The 26055-nt window shown below is 24.9% G+C and overlaps 4 protein-coding genes across 4 annotated transcripts; 3 read left to right on the forward strand and 1 right to left on the reverse strand.

Annotated features, from left to right (window-relative positions):
* The first annotated feature begins 675 nt into the window (after positions 1 to 675).
* Positions 676 to 1724, forward strand: LOC129606606 (ubiquitin-conjugating enzyme E2 C). Its single transcript, XM_055517000.1, has 2 exons — positions 676 to 901; positions 953 to 1724. Exons 1-2 carry the CDS (start codon positions 804 to 806, stop codon positions 1383 to 1385), a joined length of 531 nt encoding a protein of 176 aa, XP_055372975.1. The 5' UTR covers positions 676 to 803; the 3' UTR covers positions 1386 to 1724.
* A 1054-nt stretch (positions 1725 to 2778) lies between these two features.
* Positions 2779 to 18582, forward strand: LOC129606616 (protein disulfide-isomerase). Its single transcript, XM_055517024.1, has 5 exons — positions 2779 to 3120; positions 12556 to 12863; positions 15943 to 16667; positions 17460 to 17700; positions 18001 to 18582. The coding sequence occupies exons 1-5, from the start codon at positions 2964 to 2966 to the stop codon at positions 18061 to 18063; spliced, it is 1494 nt and encodes a 497-aa protein (XP_055372999.1). The 5' UTR covers positions 2779 to 2963; the 3' UTR covers positions 18064 to 18582.
* Positions 18583 to 20500: 1918 nt separating this feature from the next.
* LOC129606613 (zinc finger protein 330 homolog) lies at positions 20501 to 21849 on the reverse strand. Its single transcript, XM_055517018.1, has 3 exons — positions 21545 to 21849; positions 21406 to 21475; positions 20501 to 21323 (listed from the first exon to the last, which is right to left on the reverse strand). The coding sequence occupies exons 1-3, from the start codon at positions 21677 to 21679 to the stop codon at positions 20578 to 20580; spliced, it is 951 nt and encodes a 316-aa protein (XP_055372993.1). The 5' UTR covers positions 21680 to 21849; the 3' UTR covers positions 20501 to 20577.
* Positions 21850 to 22371: 522 nt separating this feature from the next.
* Positions 22372 to 25840, forward strand: LOC129606569 (patj homolog). The gene is made up of 3 exons (XM_055516945.1): positions 22372 to 23068; positions 23121 to 24728; positions 24780 to 25840. Exons 1-3 carry the CDS (start codon positions 22687 to 22689, stop codon positions 25487 to 25489), a joined length of 2700 nt encoding a protein of 899 aa, XP_055372920.1. The 5' UTR covers positions 22372 to 22686; the 3' UTR covers positions 25490 to 25840.
* The last annotated feature ends 215 nt before the right edge of the window (positions 25841 to 26055 follow it).

Consider the following 26055-nt stretch of genomic DNA (forward strand, 5'->3'; position numbering starts at 1 on the left):
TTCTTCTACCTAATATGTTCCAGCAATAAATGTTTTCTTGAATTATTCAATAAAATTATAAGAAATACTTAAACCAGATTTAACAAAATTTTTCAAGGCTTATAATTTTGTAAAAAAAGATATCACTGAATTCAGCTTTTTCATCCGAATTCATACATGTTAAGCTTTGTTGATATCAATTTTCATTCTGATTTATGTTCCTAATACATATAGCCAAATTCAGGTGAATTGAATAATAAAAATACATAATTATGTTGATGATTTTCATGAAAAACAATCCAGAATTTCTGCTGTACATTATGAAAGCTAAGAAAGAGATTGAATAAAAACATCCCAAAAAAAAGAAATATGTATATTTTTTCAAACTAAATCACAACATTGCATAAAAACTAAAACAAAACATACTATGTATTTTGGAATTTCGATTGTTATGATTCTAAATAATAAGGCTTATCTTTAAGAATTGTTAAAAAATCACAAACTTTTAAAAACTTGAGTTTTGTTAGTAAATTTTTGGCAACTCTGGAAATGTTGAATTTTTTACTTTTCTCTTATTTTCTCTTTCTTTAGCCTTGGTTTTTTGAATAGGCAGAAAGAAGAAAGATAAATTTTTTTATAAATTTCAAATCTAACTGTCAAAATTGATTTGTATTTGTCACCTAGTTGCACTTTTTTATGAATTTGTCACAAAAAGAAAGCTTGGGTGCAATATTCCTTTTAAGTTTTTTTTTTTAGTATATTTCGTAAAATTTTCCAGAAGGCTAAATCATTAAAATAGAAACATATTTGAAATTATTTAGATTATGGCGCAAAATATTAATCCTGAACATCCGCAATCATCAAATTTAAAACAAAATGATGAAACAATAACATGCCGAGACAATCATGCAGTTAGCAAAAGGTTGAAAACTATTTTACAGTATTCATTTCATCACATTATTTAATATTTTAGACTTCAAAAGGAACTTATGGTTTTAATGATGTCCAGTGAAAAAGGAATATCAGCTTTTCCAGAAGGTGACAACATATTTAAATGGATTGGAACGATATCTGGGCCAGAAAATACAGTTTATTCTGGTCACAAATATCGCTTATCATTAGATTTTCCAAATTCTTATCCATATTCTGCACCAACTGTAAAATTTTTAACACCATGCTTTCATCCAAATGTGGATTTATCTGGTTCGATATGTTTGGATATATTAAAAGATAAGTGGTCGGCATTATATGATGTCAGAACAATTTTATTATCAATTCAGTCGTTATTGGCGGAACCAAACAATGAAAGCCCACTAAATATTCAAGCGTCAATTATGTGGCCGAATCAAGAGGAATATAAAAAGTATTTAGATACATTCTATGAAAAACATAAAGATCACGCATAAGTAAAATTATCCTATAACAAATATTAAATTTTAAGTCTGAGCTCCTGAGGTAGCAATGCATAATACCTGGTTTGAAAATTAATTTTTAACACACAATAACAAAAATTTTAATGTAAAATGGTAAACACAATCCTTTTATTTATTTTTTAAATTCTATTTGTATTCCAAAAATGATAAGAGTTTAATTGAAAAAATGAAAATCTTATAATAAAAATTATTGTTGAATGCATTTTTCGGATCCTTGAAGTGAAAGAAAAATTTAAATTTAAATTGTATCTCATTTTATATAGATAATAAGCTTCACTAATAGTAATATAAATCAACAAAACTTCTGTAAAGATAAATTATTAAATTATATTGTATATTTATCAGATAAAATTTTTTTAAATATTTATAAAATTTTAGGCTGACATAAAAGAAACTACATATTCTCCAACACAATTTGGTAGTCTAATAATTTTCTTTATCCTCCTTTGACGGAAGGGAAGATATAAAGTATATACCTTCTCAAAAATTCGTTTCTAAATCAAAATTTTTAGGATTTCAATTGTAAGTTTATACAATAACGTAAGAATTAATTGTTTTACCTACTTGCTTTGGATATATATTGGTTTCTGAATGATAAACTAAAAATTTAACATGTAGGTGGGAAGAGTTCCTCGGAATTTTCTTTGAAAAAAAAAAACTGGCACTAGTGCAGGAAATGAGAAGAGTGTATAAAATGGCACAGAATTACCAAGACATTTTTATTAATACATACTATTAATTATATAACAAAATATCTTCATGCTTTTTGCTGTTTACTAGTTATAGTTGGCTGATACAAATATATTATGTGTTTATATATAGCGGGTGATACTAACTTTTAATTTTTGAAGTTACTATAAAATATGAATGAATAAACATGCATTTATATTGTGGTAAATTTTTAGAATTGTTGTTAGAAATTAGGTCGACTTAAGAAAAAATCAATGTATTCAGCTCTTAAATCGTTTAACGGTGTAAATTAAGATATTTTAATACAACAGAGCATAATTTAAAAGCAAAATCGTTTTTATATTTTCGTTTTTAAGTTATAAAAAATAAGCGACTTTATTAAATGAAAATATATTCAAAAATGTGTACACAATGTACAAAAAATATTAATTTTCTCAAAATGATAAAAATTTAGTTCTTTCATTGTGAAAACACCACAAAATATAGAATTCTGGTGAAAGTAACCAACCCTGTTAAAGCGAATTGTCATGTTGACAATTAATGAAATTCCAAACAAATTCCATAATTACCTACACATTTCTTTATTTTATAGTAGCTCAATGTGGAATCTGTAAAGCGATACAAGTTCCAAAATACAACTTGAATGCTTCAACTTTAATGACTTGAGTTAAAAAATTTTTTTTGCCTTATTCCTTGCTTAAAAGTCGAATAACTTACACGGTTCGTTCGTATTGTGGCAAGCATTGCAAGATTTTACTAATTTGTGTAGTTTATTCAGTTTTCAAATTTAGTATTTTTAATTAAAAGATTAGTAATATTAAATTAAATTTAATAAACAGAAAAAAAAATAATTAGTGCAAAATGTTCAAATTAGCGTTATTTGTATTTGCGGCGGTGATTGCCACAATTTCAGCCGATGCCGATGGTGATATTAAAATTGAAGATGGAGTTTTAGTTTTGACAAGCAAAAATTTTAACTCAGCCATTAATGATAACAAATATATTTTAGTAGAATTTTGTAAGTAAATTTTCTGTACATAATAATAATAAATTATTTTTTTACTTAATTTATAAAGTAAATTATGTATTTAATAATTAAGAAATATTTTTCAAAAAACATGATTTCAATAAATGAAATTCATGGAGTGGTTTTGATATTGTGTGCGTGTCATTAATATAATACGTATACAGTACAATAAACGTATACAATAGGTATATATATACATTCATACATACATACAGTAAGTATCATGCTCGATACTATATAAGTATGTACATATGTGGTAGCTATAAAATAAAATTCTTTACGAGAGTGGCGGTTCTTATTGGATTCGCGATTTAACTAGCTATAGTTTAGAACATGAGATATCATTTAAGTTGTGATAAATTGCACAAAATTCGAAAAAATAGAAAAAAAAAATGGTCTATTAAGATAACTATTTTTTCGTTTCAATTACCGGTGCGCTGTCCTGTTTTATTTGAAATACATGAACAACGTTATAAGTAGATGTGTTTTAAGTTCATGACGTGTCATTTGCAAATAGGAAATTGAATTCCTTTTTTAAATTCATATTGTGCGTATATAGAATGTACGTACATATATACATACATACATACACATGTATGTACATAGATTAAAAATTGATTTAAATTTTTCCAAAAATTTTGCAAGTTCCTTAAATTAATGCTTAGTATTTAATTTTATGTCCATTTTTATGTGATTTAAATTTTTTGAACAACACCCTAATGGACTAATCTATGTATAGTTAAGTAGGCGCGCGTACGTAACGTACATATGTACATATTGTAAGTAAATGGTATAGCAGTAGTATTGGAATTATGCATTAACCCTACATTAAGTAGATAGCATATTGAGCTATACATATCGCTTTTTTTTTTTTTTTGTTCTTTTATCAACGGTCTTACCAACAATAATGACTTTTTTTTAGTATTTTTCTTAGTTAATTAATTTCAAATATCGATTTGGGTCATGGCAATTATCAAAAAAAATATTTTTTATTTGTTAGACAATAGTTTTCATAACTAAAACTGTTGTAAATCATAAATTGTTTATAAACATTGCTAATTTGTTAGCAATATAGTGATATTCTTTAGAGTAATCAGTTTAAATCTGAAACTATGAATTGTTAGCTGTTATGAACAGTTTTGTTTTTAAAGAATTGTCAAAAATTTATTGAATTTCGTTCAAATTATATAGTTGTAGTAGGTAGAAATAGGTAAATTAATTAAAAATATTTAGGGCAGTTTTGGCCATTCGGGTTGTAAATTTAAATTTTAAAAATTGTCAGCAACATATACATTTATTTATGATATTAATAAAAATTATGTACATGTATTATGAGTAAGTCATCACAACATAAAATTCTTATCAACATTTACTTGAATATATTGGAAACACTATTTTATAACTGTTTATTGTTCACAGTTTGTATATAGAGTCATCTACAGATCTACTCCATACTAAACATAATGAAATAAACGGTAAGATTTTATTCACTTGTCGTTTTGTTTAGTTCATTATGTTAGACTAGTAAATTGAATATAAAAGAATAATAACAATATATTTTGTATAGAATATTGAAAGGAAAAAAAAAAAAAGCGGACAAGAGTAAAAATCACTACTACTACATTAAATTACTGTATATTAGTATGTTTACTAAAGTAACAACTACAGATATACTTTTTATTCTTTCTCATAATATAAATACAATATTGTAAATTGTTGTGATAGAATGTTTTCCGTTCTTAATTTTTTTTTTTTAATGTTTTAATTTACTAAATCTTTAACTTGTTTACATTTTCATATGATAAAAATAGAATCTTAAAAAGTATGCATTAAAAAATTCATTCTATGAGTATATTAATTATTATAAAATGTATGTACACATGTACACGATTATTTTATTAAATATGTAAAATAAAGAGCCGTTGTTTAAGAATACAAAATAAAAATTTACATGAATTTCACTTGCAACTTACGAATTTAATAATAATTTCGTCATAAAGTCGATTAAACTTTAAAATTTTATAATAATTTATGTATTTGTCATGCTTTAGTGGCTGTTCTTTCTTATTTCAATGTGTTTGAAAGTTTTTTTTTTTTTTAATACAAAATAAATACTTTTATAATGCCTTCTTATACTTATATTTAATTCTTGAGATAAGAATAGAAAATGAAGAAGTTTTGCTTATGTATTGTTATGTGTTTTAAAAAATACATGACGTGTAAATTAAAATTTTGCCACGTTGTGCTTTCAAATTGTAGTTAAGAACATCATGGCTAAAAAACATTTGGTAGAATGTCAATATCTTATTGATTAAAAAGTGAATCAGCAAATAAATAAAAAAAGGATTATGAAAATATTCTTAATTTTATAAAAAATTGAAAAAAGTAATTGAATTTTTTTTTTAATTTAAAAAAAGAAAAGTTAATTTTTTCAAGTAGATATTTATTTTTAGTAAATGTTGTTTTTTTTTTTATTAATGATTTTTTTATAATCAGTAATAACAAACTGAATTAATAGGAAACGCGGTCGGCAACAAATTTCAAAAGTAAATTTTTTTTTTCTTATTAAAATTGCCTAGATTTTGCTGTATGTGATAACATAACCATATTTTAAGATTAGAAAGTTTAAACGGTACTTACTTATATATGTAAATACGTTCTTTTTGGCGTTTGTAAAATACTTGGTTTTATTTATATCGAATACATTCATGGTTTATGTAGATGCCTACTGTTGTTTACATAAAAACTTAAATTATTTACATAAAAATTTCAAATTATTTGCATTGAAAATCACTTTAATTTAGTTTGTCTTTAGAGAATCGACGCGAATTTTGTTTGTTTTAATGATTAATTAAAAAAATTATGATTTATTATTTTTTACCATTCGAAAATTGCATATATTAAGGGGATTTATGTGACGGCACTAAATTTCGCATATTGATTTTCCTGCAAAAATGAGTTTTTTCACGATACAAAGATGGAAATTGTCTTGTTTCAGAGAAATATCTTTCTGTCTGCCTGTGCACCTATGTATCTCAATTTCGAAATAATTGTATGAAAATTTAATATTTTAAACAAATTTCCTGGGAATATCAGGGGAAAAAATCGGATTACAGAAAATATCAAATTAATTAAAATCATTACAAAATTTTTGTTTTCGTAAAATATAGCATGTGATGAAATATTGTCTAAAAAGGAAAGAAGACATTCCCAATTTATTTTTTTTATTATTTTTATATAAAAAAAAAATCAGCCTACGCCATTAAGGAGTAAAAGTATGTTACTGTGCCAAGACGTTTTTAGTAATATTTTAGAATATAACTGGAATGTTTACTTTCTTTAAACACTGAGATTTTAATTTTAGCAAACTACTAGTAAACTATTAAGAATTTCTTTTCATTTATGGACTGTTCTTTGTAATTCGTAATTTTCCCGCTTAAAAAATGTGTATATGTATATCACATTATACGTAATATTATGTATACCTTATTGATTAATTAATGAAAAATATTTTAACATCATAAATAATAATTTCAAGAAACATGTTTGCATTTACCACGTAAATTTTGGATTCAATAAGAAATTAAAATAAACTTAAAACATTTGTTTAAAGATCAACATAAAATTTAATAAGAAACACAAAAATAAATATTAAATTAATGAATTGGCATTGTAGAACAAGTGTATTTTATGTTTGAACACTTTTTTTTTGAGAATTCTTCGTGTTTGTACATACCTACGTTTCAATTTTAACGTATTCATTAAATAAAACCATTTTGAATGGAACTTGTAATATATTTTTTGTTATATAATATGGACCGGAAATTAAATTTGGAAGTGTAAATAATATTGTAATAATATATAATTTATTAATAAATTAATATTCAATTATTAAATATTTAATATTTAAATTTTAACTGTTGTATTTTTTATATTAATTATTTACGTGCTTGCTGCACGTTTATATTAATAATAGCACGTTTAACAATTTTAAAATCTCAATAATTTAAATGTTTGGAAAATGTAAAAATTAAAGAAAATGGCGTTTGCAAAGAACACTAAGAATAATGTTTCCGGATTCTAGTCTTTTTCATTTTTTTTGAAATTCTTGTCAAAAATTAGTTCAATTCATGTAAATGATTAAGATTAAATTTCGTTATTATGGTTTGTTTGATGTTGTATTCAAACTTGGTGAAAGTAGAAGTTGTAAAAAATTTCTTTTTATTACTTAACCAAATTAAGAATTTCCCTAGAATCTAAATTCAAATTCAGACCAGAATATAATTTATTTTCATTTAAAAAAAAAATCACCAATTTGTTTTACATGATAATTTAAAATTTAAATCGTGGGATGTTAATTTAGAACAAAGCTTTTATTATTTTAAAACAAAGCCATTTGTAAATGTACATATATATGTATGTATATATTCAAATGTATCAAAAATTGAGAACAAAAACATTTAATACACAATAATTTTGCTCTAAGTTAAGGCTACTTTAGTTAAATTTTGTTTTCGAAATAAATATTTCAAAAATTTTTAAAATTTAACCAAATCTCTAAAAGTAGTCTACAAATTTAATTATTTTATAAATTATTTTGTTAAATATTACTAAAATAAATAATTTCAGCATTTTTGTTGTTAATATATTTTTTTTTCCTAACCTCAAATATAATAGTGGTTTTAAAGTCAAAAATTCTTAATAAAGAATAAATTTTAATAATTTATAACAAATTTCATATTTTATTTTCGAAAATATTGTAATAAATTAAAAATGTTTTTTAATTTTCCCATAATATTAAAGTTATAAGATTTTAAAGATTTATTATTAATATAATATTTATATACCGAATTATAACATAAATAGTATACATAATAAGTATACATAAATTCTTTTCGACTATTATTTCAGTAAAAGCTACAAAATGTTAAGGTAAATGCCCCTTTTAATATTTTTATTAGCAACTACATATATGTATACATACATAACTATATTATCTAATTTTCAATCCATTTCTAATTCGCTTTCTTTTGTTATTTCCAAAAAAAAAATAAAATAATTTGATACAATGTGAAACTGGCCTTTAAACCATAGACTAACTATAGATTAAAATACCAAAATTATATATATGTACATACATATTATAATAATCAACTATGCCTAAATAAATGTCATTTAAATTCTGTAGAACAGTGGTTCTTAACCTTTTTATGGTTGCAACATACTAAATAATACAACTTTTATAAGCTTGTATTAAATTCTGGATGTATAACAAATAAATATTAAATATAAGCTAGTTAATCTAAAAATTTGTTGTATACAATTACATATACATATTAACGTTACTTAACATTTAGCAACATCACAAAATTGATTGAAAAAAATAGTATGTGACAGAATAAATAACTTTGCTTTAGATTTTTATGAAATTTGTTCAATATTGGCTCAAAACTCTTTCTGTTCTCTTATGTTGGTGTCGTTGATCTAACGTTCTGTTCTAATTGATGTCTTATGTAGATATAAGTTCTAATAGGTTGCCATATTTGTGTGGATAATGTAGATCCTTCTAGATTGACTGGAAATACAATTAGTGGCTTTTATAATATAAAAAGCAAATTAATCATCGATCAATCGGAAACCAAACAAAAATCGATCCCGTTCCATTAGGTTAAAAATCTCTGTGGTAAAGAATCACCACATACTCGTAAAACTTATTAGAATATTTTAAATTAGAAAAAGTAATTATGTACATACATACTTTTATGTAACGATTTTCAGATATATACGAAGGGGGAAAAGGTAGAAATGAAAAAAAAAAAATACTTGTTTTCATATTCTGTGCATGTGTGTATATATATGCATAAATGTATTTTAATACATAAGTATCAAAATTCTACTTCCACTAACTATGGGTTACCTAATACACAAATTCGTTTTGAATATCAAAAAGCATGGAGTAAATAAACTAAGTATGTAAATATATAAAGGGTTTATATTTATTCTTAATTCTTTTTAGTTATTAACAATTTTTATAATTTAATGGTTTTGTTAACAGGGTGTGATCCTAAGTTTTTTTTTTGTCATTCTTATTACTAATTTTTTTTTTTATTTTTTAAATAAAAGGTTATATTTTGTTTTATTACATAGCATAAAATTGTATATATAGTTAGATATGTAGATTTATAAAATTTAAATAATGATCGCTAATAAAAATAAATTTAAAATGAAATTAATTTGAATGTGAAATTTTTCGTGAAGGATCGTTTAAATAAAAAATATTAAATATCGTTTAAATTTAAAGAATTGAGTTTATGATCACATTTTGTATGAATGTATATGTATGTATGTATAGGTTTTTGACATCTTTGACTGGATGGATAGGTTTTCTTATCAATTTGAAGGATTTTGAACCCTTGATTTTTTTTTTTTAAATATATGTATATTGACATTTAATATTTAAAAAAATATTTTCAATATTTTTGGTTCAATATCATCTTATAATTAAGAAAATATATTTTAACTAAAGAAATACAGTATTCTCTCGCTTAAAGACGTTTGTGGAATCGAACATTTATGATTTAAGCCAAATGATTCAAATTCAGGTGAAGGCAGAGTAAAAGTGATTTTCCGCATTGAAATGTCAAAATTCGTATAATAGAATACACATAAAAAATTCGTTTTTTTTTTTGACATCATCCGTTTCCAAAGACGTATGAAATTATACGATTATACTGAAAATTTACTACGTAAAATACTGAAAATTTGATTCTTCCGTTCCGCTATTGTTCTACGTTAACAACGCAAATAGTCCACCTTTGCAGTTCATCACTTTGGTTCTGTTTACATTTAAAATCATTTTTAGTGTTAGTTTAAAGTGAGGAAATGATGTTTAAATTTTGGAAACTAATATTAATTTGTGTTAAAAATACCTAGCTTCTTTAATACTTCTAATAAAAATTGAACCCTAACGAATGACTTGCATATCTAAGATAAAAACCTGTATTTAATTTGAAGTGATGCAACAAATATCATAAAAATTATATAATATCAATTGGAAGATTTAATAAAATTTATGATTGAAAAACTAGTTTGTTCTTAAAAAATGTTTCTTTAATAATTAGTGATTGTTTTATTTTGATTTTAGTTGGTTGGTTCATAAAGAACTAGTTTTTATCTTTGTTTTGTCGTAATCAATGAACTTGATTTGACCCGTTACTTTCAAATGCAACATAGAATTTTGTGGAAATTATTATATTCTTCATTATAATTCGTTTTTTTTTGTTTTAACATAGACGGGGTTGCATCTGTATGGAAATAGAATTTCAATATGATATTTTTAAAATGAAAAAATCCTATTAGAGAATTATGGGAATTCATTATGTATATTTTATTATGATAGTTATAATTGTTACCCACAACTTATCTACATACATATATAAAATTGTGTTTTAATTAAAATTTTTAGCAGATGTTCCCACTAAATGATTTTTCTGTCATCATTTATTTTAAACTACGCATATAAAAACATAAATGAAAAATTCTTGTTTAACAGGTTAATACACTATTTTATTGTAGTTTTTGTACATGCATATATAACCTGTTTAGTAAAAAATTCTTTTATTTATAATTTTATTTTTAAAATAGCCAATAATCGAAAAACAAAAATTTTTGATTAAAACTTTTTATAATAACCCTCTTACAAAATTCTAATCGTAAAAGTAATATTTAAATTTTTTTTTTATAAGTTTTTGAATCTAAATTAGGCTAAGCCATGACATGCATTTACCTTTACTGACTGACACTTTGTTTATATGTATCCGTATTTACAGATGTAATTCTAACTAAGAATACTTTTTTCTATCTCCCTACATTATACACAAAAATGTGCATGTATAAAAAATATAAAAAAATGGCATATAGTGTCACGTATTCTTACAAGAAAACAGAATTGAAAAAGTTAGTAAAAACTTAATACACATAACTTTAAAAATTCTAATTGCATAAAGTTATACTTATAACAGAGCAAGATGTATGTTTGTATTTAAGAAATTATATTAATATAAAATGTAAAAATAACTAATGAAATAATATTTTCAACTAAATAGAGAGCAATGAGTTTTGTATTGAAGTTGATAGAAATTATAAAATTTCTGAATCATAGCAAAATTGTGCTAGAGGCAAAGACTTCACTGTGAATATTGTGGTATTCTGGCAATTTTTTTCTTATGAAATATTGACTGCAATAAAAAACTGTAATATTAGAAGTGTTGCCCTCTATATAGTCTCTATATTCTTTAAGTCGTCTTCTACAATACATGTTGAATTGACTGACGTGTAATTAATTTTTTTTTTTCAATTTCCACACACACATAAATAATGAAGTCTACCTCACTAGTAATTTTTTTTTTCTTTGTCCTCTTATTAGAAATTTTCTTGTTTTTCTTTTACAATTTGCAGAAAAACATGAGTATATATACATTTTTTGGATGGTTGGGTGGGTAATGTTAGGTTAGTTCATTTAATTTATACAGATTCCACATGATTCGAATAAATCTTATGTTGCCATATGTTACTACAATTTTTTCTTGATGCGAATTCAAACAAACTGAAATTTGGCATTTTTATGTCACAAATTGCATAATTGCAATTGATGAATGGCATAAAAATTTAGATTTTCTTCAAATTTTATTTTTAAATCAATACATAAATGAACAAAAATAATTTTGGACAGTAATTATAATTAGAAAAATGAATGTTCAATTTTTGTAAATTCTTAAGGTTATTTTGAGTCGAAATTACTCAAAAATCTCTTATGTACTTAAATTTCTATTTGTTTTGAAATTTTTGCAGTATCAAAATTTCGCGATTTTGTGCAGTGCAGTATAAATAATTTCAGCAGTAAAATTAGTTGAGTAAGCAGAAATCAAATTATTAGAGGAAAATTTCGAAAATTTGAAAAATTTGAAAGATACTTGAATTTTTTTAAAATACATGACACTACAAATAGAATTAAAGGCTGTCCTTCAAACTTTAAAATTTTTCAAAACTCATAAATTTTCTTTTTTGTGAACATACGAGTATTTATAAAATTGTTTTCATTAAAATTAACATTGGTGTTATTCGAATTTGATTAATTAAAACTTTTATCAAAAAACATAGCAAAATATTGATCAGGTTTCATCAGTTCACTGAATAATTAAAAGTAAATGTTACTTTCGTTTTATCAAGGTTCCGATAAAATCAAATTTTTTAATAAGGCATTGTTTTTTCGTTGCTTCTTTTTTAATCTTTTTTTGCGATAAATTTTGAAATTTTTTTACTCACTAAATATTGATATTAGCTAAAACCAATTTTTATTTTTTTTTTTAATTTTAATATTTATTTTTAATTAACATTTTGTACTTTTTGTTTTCTTTTCTAAAATAGATGCTCCATGGTGCGGTCACTGTAAAGCTTTAGCACCAGAATATGCAAAAGCAGCACAAAGTCTTAAAGAAAAAGAATCAGAAATAAAATTAGCTAAAGTTGATGCAACCGAAGAAAGTTCATTGGCTGAAATATATCAAGTACGTGGTTATCCAACATTGAAATTCTTCCGTGATGGTACACCAATTGAATATACTGGTGGACGTCAAGCAAGTGATATTATTTCATGGGTTACTAAAAAAGCTGGATCACCTGTTAAAGAAGTAGATAGTGTCGATGATGCTGCTGATGTTATTAAAAATAATGAAGTGAGTATTAAAACTATTAATATTCAGAGACCTAGTGACAATATAGAAGATATGAAAGTTGAAAGGAAAACAGAAGATGCAAGTGATATGTTTGCTAACAATATACCTTTTGGTAGTATTGCTAGCCTTTTACCTAGTGTTGATAAAATGGCGCTCTTAAGATTTCAACTTCTTATGAAATTGTTTAGTGGATTTGCTACAGATTTTCATGATGCCTAAATGTTTAATAAGAATTAATCACTGACGAAAAAAGAAAAAAAAAATATTATTTCAATTTTTTATTTTAATTTTCCATTAAAAATAAATTTTTAATTTTTTTTTATTTTGAGCATTTAAATAACTTTCTTTCTTAATTAAAAAAAAAATACTTATTTTAAGAAAAGTAGATGGTCGGCTTTTGATTCGGGAATACTTAATCTACACTAATAATTAAATACTTTTCTAGTAATGTTTTAGAAGTTCCAAGATTCAGATTTTAAAATAGTTTTGATCTAAAATTATAATAATCGAATTTTTAAAAATTTAAATCTTAAATTTTAAAATTATGAAGCACACATTTAATCTCGGCATTTTTACATTATTAAGTCCAAGTCAATGAAATTCGTTTATAATTATCGTTTTTTATACTTATGTATTTTTTTATTTTTTTTATATATTATACATAATATATATTTTTTGTTTTTAGTCTTACGTCTGATAGTATGAATGGGTTAAGAGAGGTCATTCAACTGCTTTTGTAATTTTCATTATAAATTTAAAAAATGGGTACATGTAAATGTAGTCTAAATAAAAGGCAAGAAAAATTCAAAAACTTATATTGTATTTTTGTTAAAGCTGAAAAGAAATTTTAAAAAGAAAATCAGAAAAATATTAAGCTTTAGTTTTCTTATGTGAAAAATCATATTTTAATGTACATACTCATGTACATATGTATTACAAATTTACATGTGTTGAATAAGTTACAACGTTATTATATCGATTTTATTATTACTATATAAGATTATGTTCAGAAAATAAAGTGCAATAGACTTGTTCAAACAGTAAAATGATTTTCTACATAATTTCAATTTGGCGGGATGATGGTAGAATTTTCCTATATTAAAAAATTTCATAAAATAATTAAGGGGGTCGGTGAATGAAAGGCCATTTAATATTATAGTTAGTATGATTTTAGTTTACAACAGGTTTTAGATTAGAATTTCCAGAATTATTTTAATTTGGAAAAAAAAGACGTACCAACAATAACTTGATTGAAAATAAAACAGACGGATACTAGAATTAATAAACTGCAACAGTCTGAATTAACTGTGGAGGACTAAAGGACTTCTATTAATATCAAAATTAATATTGAATTAAAAAAAAAGGTAAAAAGAAATACCAAAAATAAAATTTTAATATTGTGACTCAATAAATTATATACATATATGTATGATAAATTGTCACAATTTGCTTTCAATGGTGGCTTAAATCTTATAAATTCATAAAAGAATTTATCAAAAATATTTGTATGTAAAGTATAAATTATTATAAAGATTAACGTGATGAATATTGTAAATAACATTTTGTTTTTGATAATTAAAATTTACAAGTGGAAGCCACGAATGATTAAACATTCTACTTGTTTAATTAATTGCTTTATTAATTTCAATTTTTTCAAAAAAGAAAACTTTTTACTATTATAAAAAATATTTAGTAACCAAGTTCAAGATCAATAAGAAAATGAACAGCTATAATACGGAAATGATATTTTTTTTATTTATTTAATGTGAGATACAGTATGTATATATGTATCTAAAAAAAAAAACTGATAAAAAATGTACGTTTCACAATTTTTTTTTTCTTTTTTGTTTTTTAGTTAAATATACATAGTGTACGTTTTTTATTTAGTTTATTTTTAAGTTCGTGTGGATTAAATTTCAATTTATTCAATAATGTCAGGGCACTTGTTAAAACAAACTTAATAAGACTATAAAGTAATTCAAATAAATAATAATTTGAACATAGTACGTATTAATTCATTGTACATATAGTTATAGAACTATAAGAATGAATTCAAATTCAACTGTACAAATTGTTCTAATGTACAAAATAGTTTTCAAATAAAATCAAATATTTAATTAAAATAATGTATGAAATTTCTGTTCATACATTTTGTATATTGAAAGAGGGGTCCCACTAAAAATTATGGTTTTTATTTTTCAGTTTTTATACTTGAATACCATATGCAATTGAACTTATTGTTCGTCATTTAGTGGATTAACAATGATAATGTATAAATGAAATCTTAATTTAAAATTTTTGCAATATAAATAATTTTGTATTGATTATTTTTAGCAATGTACAATAAAATTTGGACTTATACGACAAACTGATGAATAATAGCTAGTAAAAATATTAAAATTTATGTGGTGCGTCGTTTTAATTATACGCCAGACTTTAAGATTAACTTTTATTTAATTTATGCTACGCAAATGTTGCAGAATTTCATTTTTAAATGCTATTTTTATTTGTGAATGTTTATTATTTTATTTTTTTTTTATTAAATTTGACCTATTTTAATTTTGTAATCATACTGACTGTAATATTATATCAGCCTCAACTAACTTACTAATTTAATACTTTAGGCAATTAAGAAAGTATTTAAATTTTTTTTATACACAAAAAAAAAAAATGAAATAGAATAAATTGCGTGTTATTAATATTATTTAATATTGTTTTTGATAAGCGACTGAAAATGGCCTAATGAAAATAATATAAGATGCGATTTAAAAAATTTTATAACAATATTTTGCTATTTTAATTTTTTAAATAAGAAACTGCTTTTCTATAATAAAATTTCAAAAGAATAAGATAAAATGCAATGGAAAATTTAAAATAGAAATTACAATTATATTTAAAACTAAACTTGTGTTATATTGTTGTAATCTGCTGCATTAAGATCTCAATATAAAATCGAAGAATATATTTTAAATAACATGGCATCATTTTTCATTTTGACTAAAAAATACAACAAAAAAAAAATTATTATTTAATTCTAATACTAATAAATTTTTATATTTCATTTATTTATTTTTTTTAGATTGTTGTCATTGGCTTCTTTAAGGACCGTGAAAGTGAAGCAGCTAAAACTTTTGTTTCAGTTGCCAATTCATTAGATAGTTTCATATTTGCAATTACAAGTAATGATGATGTTTATAGCGAATATGAAGCAAAAGATGGAAGTATTATGTTATTCAAACCATTCGACGAAAAGAAAGCTGTCTTTGAAGGCGAATCATCATTAGAAAATCTTAAAAAATTCATTTCAGTTCAATCTTTACCATTAATTATTGAATTTAATCATGAATCTGCAACAAAAATTTTCGGTGGTTCAATTAAATCTCACTTATTATTCTTCTTATCAAAATCTGCTGGTCATATTGAAAAATATGTTGAACCATTACGTAATTTGGCTAAACAATTCCGTGATGATGTATTATTTGTTACAATTAGTTCTGATGAAGAAGACAATCAACGTATATTTGAATTCTTTGGTATGAGCAAAGATGAAGTACCAACATTACGTTTAATTAAATTAGAAGAAGATATGGCCAAATATAAACCAGAATCAAATGATATTAATGAAGAAACTGTTAAAGAATTTATACAGAAATTCTTAGATGGAAAACTAAAACAACATTTATTAAGTCAAGAAGTACCAGAAGATTGGGATAAAGCACCAGTTAAAGTTTTAGTTTCAAAGAACTTTGATGAAGTTGCATTTAATAAAGATAAAGATGTTTTAGTTGAATTCTATGCTCCATGGTATGTCGTTTTAATTTTTCAATGCATGACACTTTTCATTCTTTTGAAAATCTCAATTTCGAAATGGTCTTCGTATAGATATCGTAAAAGGATGTCTAAAAATTCGATATAGTTAAAATTTAATAAAATTTAAGATAGGATATTTTGAAATTGAATTTTTATATACACATATATTTTAATTTACACATAATATTTTGTACACGTCCAATTAGTTTAACACAACACTTTAAATAAAACACTAAAACTAAATTATGAAATTTTCTTTATATGGATGATCCTTATATAACACATTTTTCTTTATTATTTAAAGTTATTATATTGGTGTATTATCTTAATAATATCCAAATCTTTAAATATTAAAATATGAATTAATGTCTAAATATATCTTTAAATATGGTAGTTGTGTTGTTCAAGTTCATGTTTCAAAAATCTTTTAATTTTATTGTATTAATTTTCGAGAAGAATTTTGTAATTTGTATACGTGTTCTAAAAGGATTGTCTGTATAATTATATTTTTCTTTTCTTTCTTTTATAATAAATTTTCTTTTACTTAATCTAAAACTTACATACATATATCTAATACATACTAGTTTTCATTATTAAAAATTTCTATTGAAGTACCATAAATTGCATTATTTACATTTCTACAAAACACAATTCCGAATAAAATATTATATGTATACAACAACTAATTGAAAAGTAATTTGAAATTTTATAACAAAACCAAATTATTTTTTTAAAAATATTATTTTTGTGCATTTTTTTTTTAATTATTTTTTACACTTTTCTTAGGTGCGGACATTGTAAACAATTAGCTCCAATTTATGAACAATTAGGAGAAAAATATAAGGATCATGAATCAATTGTTATTGCTAAAATGGATGCTACAGTAAATGAATTAGAACATACAAAAGTTGTTTCATATCCAACAATTAAATTATACCGTAAAGGAGATAATGAAGTGATCGATTATAATTTGGATAGAACTTTGGATGATTTTGTTAAATTCTTAGAATCTGGAGGCTCAGTATCAGTAAGATATTATAATATTAATTTTGATAACATAAAATATATTCAGGAATTTATTAGTAAAATAATATTGTTTTTATATGAAATGATATTGTATTGTATTGCATGGTTTTTACAACCAAAATGTAAATAAAAATTAAATGTAAAAGATATTTACATATAAAATAATATTAATAAATATATTATGCATGCACAAATATTTAAAATATTATAAAATTTTATTAGGAATTATTGAAATATAGATTTTTATTTAATATTTTATGAAAATGTAATTTAATTTTTTTTTTTTTTTGTGACCTTGCAGGAAGAAGAAGAAGAAGAAGTGGAAGCAGCTGATGCAGAAAAAGTTGAAAAAGATGAATTGTAAATTAAAGAAAATAATTATTTAGAGTTATATTTCATATTGAAAACATTCTTAAAACAACAGAATTAAAAAACCTTCATTGAACATCCCGTACTTATAACAACAGTAATGATAAAATATTAAAAAAAAAAAAACAGAAAACAAAAAATAATAATAATAAATAGTTGTTCTAAATTTGTGTTTCTTTATTTTTGTTTATTTTAATTCTATATTTTTTTTTTTAATTGTAATATTTTATTAATAATTGTCTTCTTGTTATATACGTTCATCTTATACTTAAAATATTCAGTAGGAACCAATTTGATAAACAAAAAATATATGATATATTTTTTTTTTTTTTTTTGGTTTTGTGTATGTTAAGACAGTTTTCGTAATTAAAAAAATTAATAAAAATAGTAAATGATTATAAAAAGGTAAAAATAAAAAAAAAATAAATATAATAATAAAAATAAACAAAAACGACGTAAAAAAATACTATTTTTGTACTTGACTGAAAAAAAGATAGAAAAAATAAACGTTACAAGAATTTAACAAAATGTAAAGTTTTTATTCCTTTAATTTTTTATTTAATAGATATTTCATTTTAATTTGATTTAGCAGGTTTTACAATAACTAGTTCCTTATTTTTGTAATTTAATCATCTGATTTTTTTGTTAATTTTTTTTAATCATTCCAAAATATTTTCTAAATCACATTTATGCCTTTAGTTTTTTAATTTTCGCCAATTTATTTCAATGGTCTATTTAATACTGTTTTTATATATAAATACAAAAATATTTTTACGAAAATAAAATAAAGAAGTAGTAAGAGAGAAAATTATTTTTTAAAACTTTAATTTTGCATTTTCTTAATACATATTTAATTTTTCAAGGGAAGATCAATATATTTTTATTTTATAATTTGATTAATTTTACTTTGGATTTATTATAGAAGCGCATCATCGTTACAGTAAAATTTTTTAATATTTTTATTAAATAGAAGATTATTTTTTAGGAAATATAAAAAATAAATAATTACTGTAAATAGGTGTTGAAAACTGATATAAAATTTGTGTTAATTCTACTTCCTTTTGTTTTGAAATTGAAAAATATTAATTTAATAATTAAATATATACGTTTTATTGACAAATGTTCAAATAGGTTGAAATTTGGCTTCAAAAAAAATACAATAAAAATTTTATTTCCTTTATTAATTTTTTCTACGCAAGAAAATGTTTAGAGTACATCGCAAAGTAGTACGTTTAAAATATGCTTAAAAAATATTAACCTAGATTTTAATGAAACAATAGGAAATTGGCTTATCTATAGTACATATTTCATTATCTCTTCCCCTTCCTTTTAGTATTTCATTTAATGAGTTTTTTTAATTTTAAATTTTACTTTAGATTCTGTTGTATAATATTGACATTAATATTATTTTTTTTATACAAATACATACTTATTAAGTATACCAAATATAATTTCAGTTAATTTTATTAATTAAAAACAAAAAAATAATTTTGAATTCAAATTATTCATTTTAAATTAGTATAGAACTGAAAATTTTTATTTTTATTTTTTTTTTTACTTTTCTTAATATTTATAAAGTAAGAATGTAAAAAGAAATTGCAGTGTTAAAATGTAGAATAAATAATTAAAAACTATTCCAAAATTTTAAAGAATAAGCAACAAAAAAAAAAAAAAAAACGAATCATTTTTGAGGACATATTAATTTTAAAACTTTAAGTGGTAAATAAAAGAAAGAATTTCAAAACAGATTATTGTTTTATTTGCTTTAATTTTAGAGCCTACCATTTTCTGTACCTCACTTTTTTAAGGGATGTTTTTAGTCACTTTCAAATAAGGATATTCATACATACGTATATTTTTAACCCCCAAAGATATATTTATTTTAAAATTTTTAAAACTGAATGCATAAACTGCTTATATTCCAAATCAAAGTACCTAATTTTAAGTTGTAAAAGTATGGGATAATCAATAATTTTGTACTCATATGGTGAGTGAAAGCCTGAGATAAAGAATGAGGTTCTTGATGCTTCATTGAATTTATTTAATAAAATAAATTTAATTTTAAATTCTTTATACATTTTTCAATAAAGTAAAATTGTGATCAAATGTCTAGGTTTGTGGGTTTCTGTTTATTCAATTCGAGAATAGTTCTAGTTTGTAGTACATTCGAAAATTCACGCTACATACACTGAAAATATAGATCGTTCACTATATTTTATTTTTTTTCGGTACAGTAAATGTTTACCCATTATCATCATTTAAAAACCAACCTGATTTTAAATAAATAAATAGTTTTAAGCTACATATTTGTATCATAAAAATGGAATTTGAGATGAAATTATAATAGATAACATAATGTAGTTCATTTAAATACAGCATGTTTGATAACTTTACATTTTTGCTGTAAAATATTTAAGTAAACCTAGACATACTTATAATTTCACTAAAAACTTTTATTGTCGAAACCGATAACAATAATTATATAATAAATTTGTTTTAATAAAATTAATTATTTTGAATATGTATCTTTTTTATTATCCTTTTCCTCAGCAGGAGATTCATTGCCTTCTTCGTTATCATCATCATCGTCTTCATCATAATCCTCATCATCATCATCATCATCATCTTCATCCTCATAATTATAATTTTCATCAAAATCATTTCCAGAAAAATTGCTGGCACCATAGCCACTATAACCTCCACTATAACCACCGTCATAATCATAATCATCATCTTCTCCAGCTGTTTGCTGTTGACGGCCAAATTTGTGGCTTCTCGTTGACATGCTCATATCTTTCGTAATAGAAGTTTCATAGTTGCATTTTGGGCATGGTATAGCTTTATTCTTTTCATATTTAAATCCTTTCCTCCTTACATGATCTTCACAATAACATGTCTTACAGCGCAAGCAAGAATATTGTCCTAATCGATTACAAGATTGGCACTTGTAATTTTCTGATTCTAAGACTTGACAACTGGCTTGATGTTCAAACTGATCATCTTCGCATAGAAAACCATTACAAAAGGAACACTTGAATATTCGACCTCCGTGTTCCCATACTCCCCGTTCACATTCAATGCATACTGCGTTCTGAAGAGGGCAAGTGCAGGCATGAGTTTGGAGACACTTCCGCCCATGACAAACCCAAGCTTCACAAAAATCACATATCGCACCAACCATTCCAAGACCAGTCGTAAAAACTCCAGCATGCTTTACTACACAATCTCCAGTCTTAAGCATACATTTTATTTTACCTAAAAGTAAATTTTTGCATTGTATTTGTTTCCTGCTGATTTGCAGTACATATGTATTGAAGTTAAAATAAAGAATTTTTACCACATTGAGCGCACAGTGGAAGTCGCTGAACACTTTGACAAAAGTAGCAGAATGCTCGAGATTTTTGTTTCTGTTAAAATTTTTTTTCATTGAATGTCTTTATATAAATATAAGAGTACATATATAAGTATGTACTTACTCTTTCGCATTTGTCACATTCCATAGGTGCATTACATGGTACATCAGCTAAAGAGGATTCCCTGCTTCTAATTTCTTTCTGCCGGAGTTTTTGCTTCTCTGCCTTCTTTCTTTGGCCAGTCTTCTTATTTGGCATTTTACTTAGAGCTTAAAATGACCAAATTTTAGGCTTTAAATCTTAGAACTGACCTAGAAATTACTTTCTCTTCACAACTTGATCAGCACAGGTTTTATTTGCTGGATATGAGAATGTAATACAAGTCGTATGTATATACATACACTATTATGGGAGCAGCAGTCACATATACTATAGAGTACTCATACTATATAGGTATAATATATGAGTACTCTTATATATTATGTAGTACATATGTTTTTTATGCCGATGCCACATGTCAAAGTGATATACGATAGATGACAATTTGGATGTACTATTATTGAATTAGTTTATTCTGTAGACATATTAGATTAATAAACTAGTAGTAAAATTTAAGCTTCAATTTCCCTCTAATGGAATTTAAATTTGTCGTAAGTAGGACTTCCTATTCACCCATTTTCGATAAAGAAAATTTTTGATTTTCTAACTCATACAATTTTGACAATTCATTAATAAGGAAAAATTTGAAAAAAAATTCTCTTAAAATTGAAAATAACTTGCGTATTATATTATAAAGCGATCATTCTATTTCTTAAAGCAAAACATGCTATTTTGAAAAATTTTATTTTTAAAAAGCATAATTGATTGCAGTCTGGCATTGCAGATTGCCTTATTTAGTGACAGCGAAGAGTAATAGTGATGTGAACGCACTCTTACGGAAAGTAAAGATATTTTAATTTACCCAATCAGTAATCAAAAGAAAAAACTAACATTCCTAACATATTTATGTAATTAATTAATTATTCACAAAAAGTAGAGCAACTATGATTAAAATTTAAGTTTAATAAGTAAATAAATTTGGAAATTGTCAAATAATGTTACCTTACATTATCAAGAAAAGTATAACTTTCATGAAACGAAGATTTGAAAAAAATAATTGAATTATAGGCGTATAACAACAACAACAACAAAGTTACAAATTTCATAAATACCCTAATTAATTTGAGTTTTGTTTAATAGGATTTTAATTGGAATAATTTTTTAAAATGCATTTAAGTTCAAATATTTCAAGTGCTTTGCAGCACATTGAAGCTGTAAAAAAGGCTATAGATGAATGTGACGATCCTAAGTTACAAATGGCTACTGCAGAGAGTTTGAAAACTATGCTGGATGTTTTGGAATGCCCAGTTTTCAGGACACTCGTGCAAATTCAAGATTCTTTATGTGAACTAAATCGACAGTTAGTCCAACATCCCTCAATGCTACCAAATGATTTTGACATTGATATATCAGGAAACTTGATTCTCAAGGTGCCACAGTCAGTTGATTTATTCGAGCCAGAATACCCAGATGAACAACGTGTGTCATCTGCTCAAATGTCTCCTAGAAGTCTTAACAGTCCACTAGCCCCCTGTGGATATTTGCAAGGTAAACTTTGTATTATTTTTACATTTGGCATAAGAGTTTTATTTAATTTTAGATACTAAATTAGATGATCAGGCGCCATTTATTAAAAAAGCAAGGGGTTATAATGACCTATCTCGAAATACGGAAGAAGAACGACCACAATCAGTTGTTAGTAATTCTTCTAGGCATGCTTCTGATCTCTTTTCAACAGAGTGGACTCAAATTCAAGCAATTGAATTAGTAAATGACGGAACGGGATTGGGTTTTGGTATTATTGGTGCTCGTACGGCAGGTGTCACAGTCAAAACAATTTTGCCTGGTGGAGTGGCAGATCGTGATGGCCGTCTTCGTAGTGGTGATCATATTTTGCAAATAGGGAGTGTTAATCTTCATGACATGGTTTCAGAACAAGTTGCGTCAGTTTTACGGCAATCTGGCACTCATGTACGTTTGGTTGTGGCACGTCCAGTTGAACAAATATTGCCAAAATATGAGTTAGAGCTTAATTGTGCAATTGTCCCTTCTAGAGTTGTGCTGGATCCTAATGAACTCGAAAGGTATTTAATAGCTGCCGGATACCCAGACATATTTGGAGAAAACTCTACTCCTTCCACTCCGCAGGAGGGATGCGAAGTTCGATTTTCTTATAACGATAAAGATATGACTAAAAGACCCCCGATGGCCGTGCCAATAGATTTAGATGACATAGCTTTACCTGAAACCCAAAAATTTGAAGTCGAATTAACAAAGGATGTTAATGGTCTTGGTATAACAATTGCTGGCTACGTTTGCGAAAAAGAGGAGCTGTCTGGAATTTTTGTTAAAAGCGTTTCTCCAGGCAGTGCGGCGGATCTAAGCGGAAAAATTCGTGTTAATGATCGAATTATTGAGGTTGATGGTAAAAGCTTGCAAGGATTTTCAAATCATCAGGCTGTAGATGTTTTAAAGAAAAGTGGTCAGGTTGTTATATTGAGATTAGAGCGATATTTACGAGGACCTAAATATGAGCAACTTCAACAAGCAATTGCAGCCAATGAAATAAAGCTACCAAGTCTACCTGCCACTCCTTCCCGTCTGCCATTAGCAATCCCTCAGCGAAGAAGCTCTATTGGTAGCAAAATTCAATCATCTGAAGATCAAGATTCATCTGAAACTATATCAATTGGTCATACTATGTCTATGGAAAGGAAAAAAAATATTGCCAAAAAATCAATAGATGATGAACTAAATTTGCATGATAAGGGAAAAAAATTAGTTAACACTCGAGATTCCTTAGAGCAACCAATTAAAGGAACAGTCGATACCTGCCTTGATTTTAAGTCAGATAGTTTTGACCGGGAAAACAAGGAACTGGTTCACTCCGCCAAAAATCAAGCTTTAATAGCTAAACATAAATATTATGTTGATCCTGATTTGACTCCTGAAATGGAAATTGGAATCATTAGAAAATGGAAGCAAATTGTTGGAATGGATGTCAAAATTATAGTTGCCCAAATAAAAAAATTTGCAGTGTCTAGCGGTCTCGGTATATCTTTAGAAGGAACGGTAGATGTTGAAGGCGGGCGAGAGGTAAGACCCCATCACTATATAAGATCAATTCTACCAGAAGGTCCTGTAGGACAAAATGGTTTATTGAAATCCGGTGATGAACTGTTGGAGGTAAATGGCCAAAGACTTTTAGGTAAGGCAAATGTGATTTCTTTTCAGCTGTTAATTTTTTTCTTTGTTCAAGGTATGAACCATCTTGAGGTAGTGGCAATTTTAAAGGAGCTACCACAGGATGTTCGCATGGTGGTCGGCCGTGGTAGAAGTGAGCTATCTTCTCTTTCTATGGACAAAAATGCAACTCCAGTTTCCAGTGTTCTAGAAACAAAAAAACAAAATTTAGATTTGTTCAACGCCACCCATAATTTGCTACCAGCATCAGAACGATTAGTTAAAGCCAAGTCAGATGGAAGTCTAGCTACTGCCGGTAACGGTACTGATGAAGCATTTTCAAAATTAAAATCTCGTTCGCTTGAACCATTGACTGGATTAGCAATGTGGAGCTCTGAACCACAAATTATTGAATTGGTTAAAGGTGAAAGAGGTTTAGGATTTTCCATTTTAGATTACCAGGATCCCTTAGATCCAAATGATACCTTAATTGTTATACGATCACTTGTCCCTGGAGGGGTAGCTCAGTTAGATGGACGGCTTATACCCGGAGATCGATTATTATTTGTTAATAATATTAATTTGGAAAATGCATCATTAGACCAGGCTGTACAAGCATTAAAAGGTGCTCCAAAAGGAATTGTTAGAATAGGTGTTGCTAAACCGTTACCGATGACTGACAATTCAGTTAAATCTCATAATGGTAACAATACAGAAAATAATATTAATACTATGCCAGTATTAAATGTTGGTCAGCATATCCGAAATGATTTAACAGCAGATTGAAAAGATAAATAAAATGTTATAATTTTTTTCTAAATAGAATTTATTAGAAAAATTTATGTTATTTACAAACGTTTTATAATTTAAGGATAGAAATTTTTGTTGTTTCAAAATTGTTCAGAGAATCTTTATTGCGTGTTTGATATATTTCATAAATTAAATGTTTTTTAATAAAAAAATAAACTTTAAAATGAATGTCAGATAACTTAATCTTGACATTTTTTATGTTATACTAAAAATGTGTGTATTCCACTAGATTAAATTTAATATCTTTATTTTTATGTTATAATAATATGAAAGTATTCTATTATAGTTTTAGTTATTGGAATAAAGTGTTCAGTTGGTAACAATGCACTTTTTTTTTTTTTTGGAATTTTATTGACAATTATAACTTATTATATCCCAATATTACTAATCTTCTTATTTGAAAATATCATAATTTAATTGTATTATAAATTCAGTTTTATGAAAATGAAAATATATGTTTTTTTTTTTTAATAAATACAATATTAGAAAATGTGTTAATTATGAATTTTATTGAAATTATTCGAGAAAGTTTTAAGTTTTAA

Source organism: Condylostylus longicornis, unplaced genomic scaffold (genome assembly GCF_029603195.1).
Source record: "Condylostylus longicornis isolate FDR11 unplaced genomic scaffold, ASM2960319v2 ptg000019l, whole genome shotgun sequence".
NCBI classification, from domain to species: Eukaryota; Metazoa; Arthropoda; class Insecta; order Diptera; family Dolichopodidae; genus Condylostylus; species Condylostylus longicornis.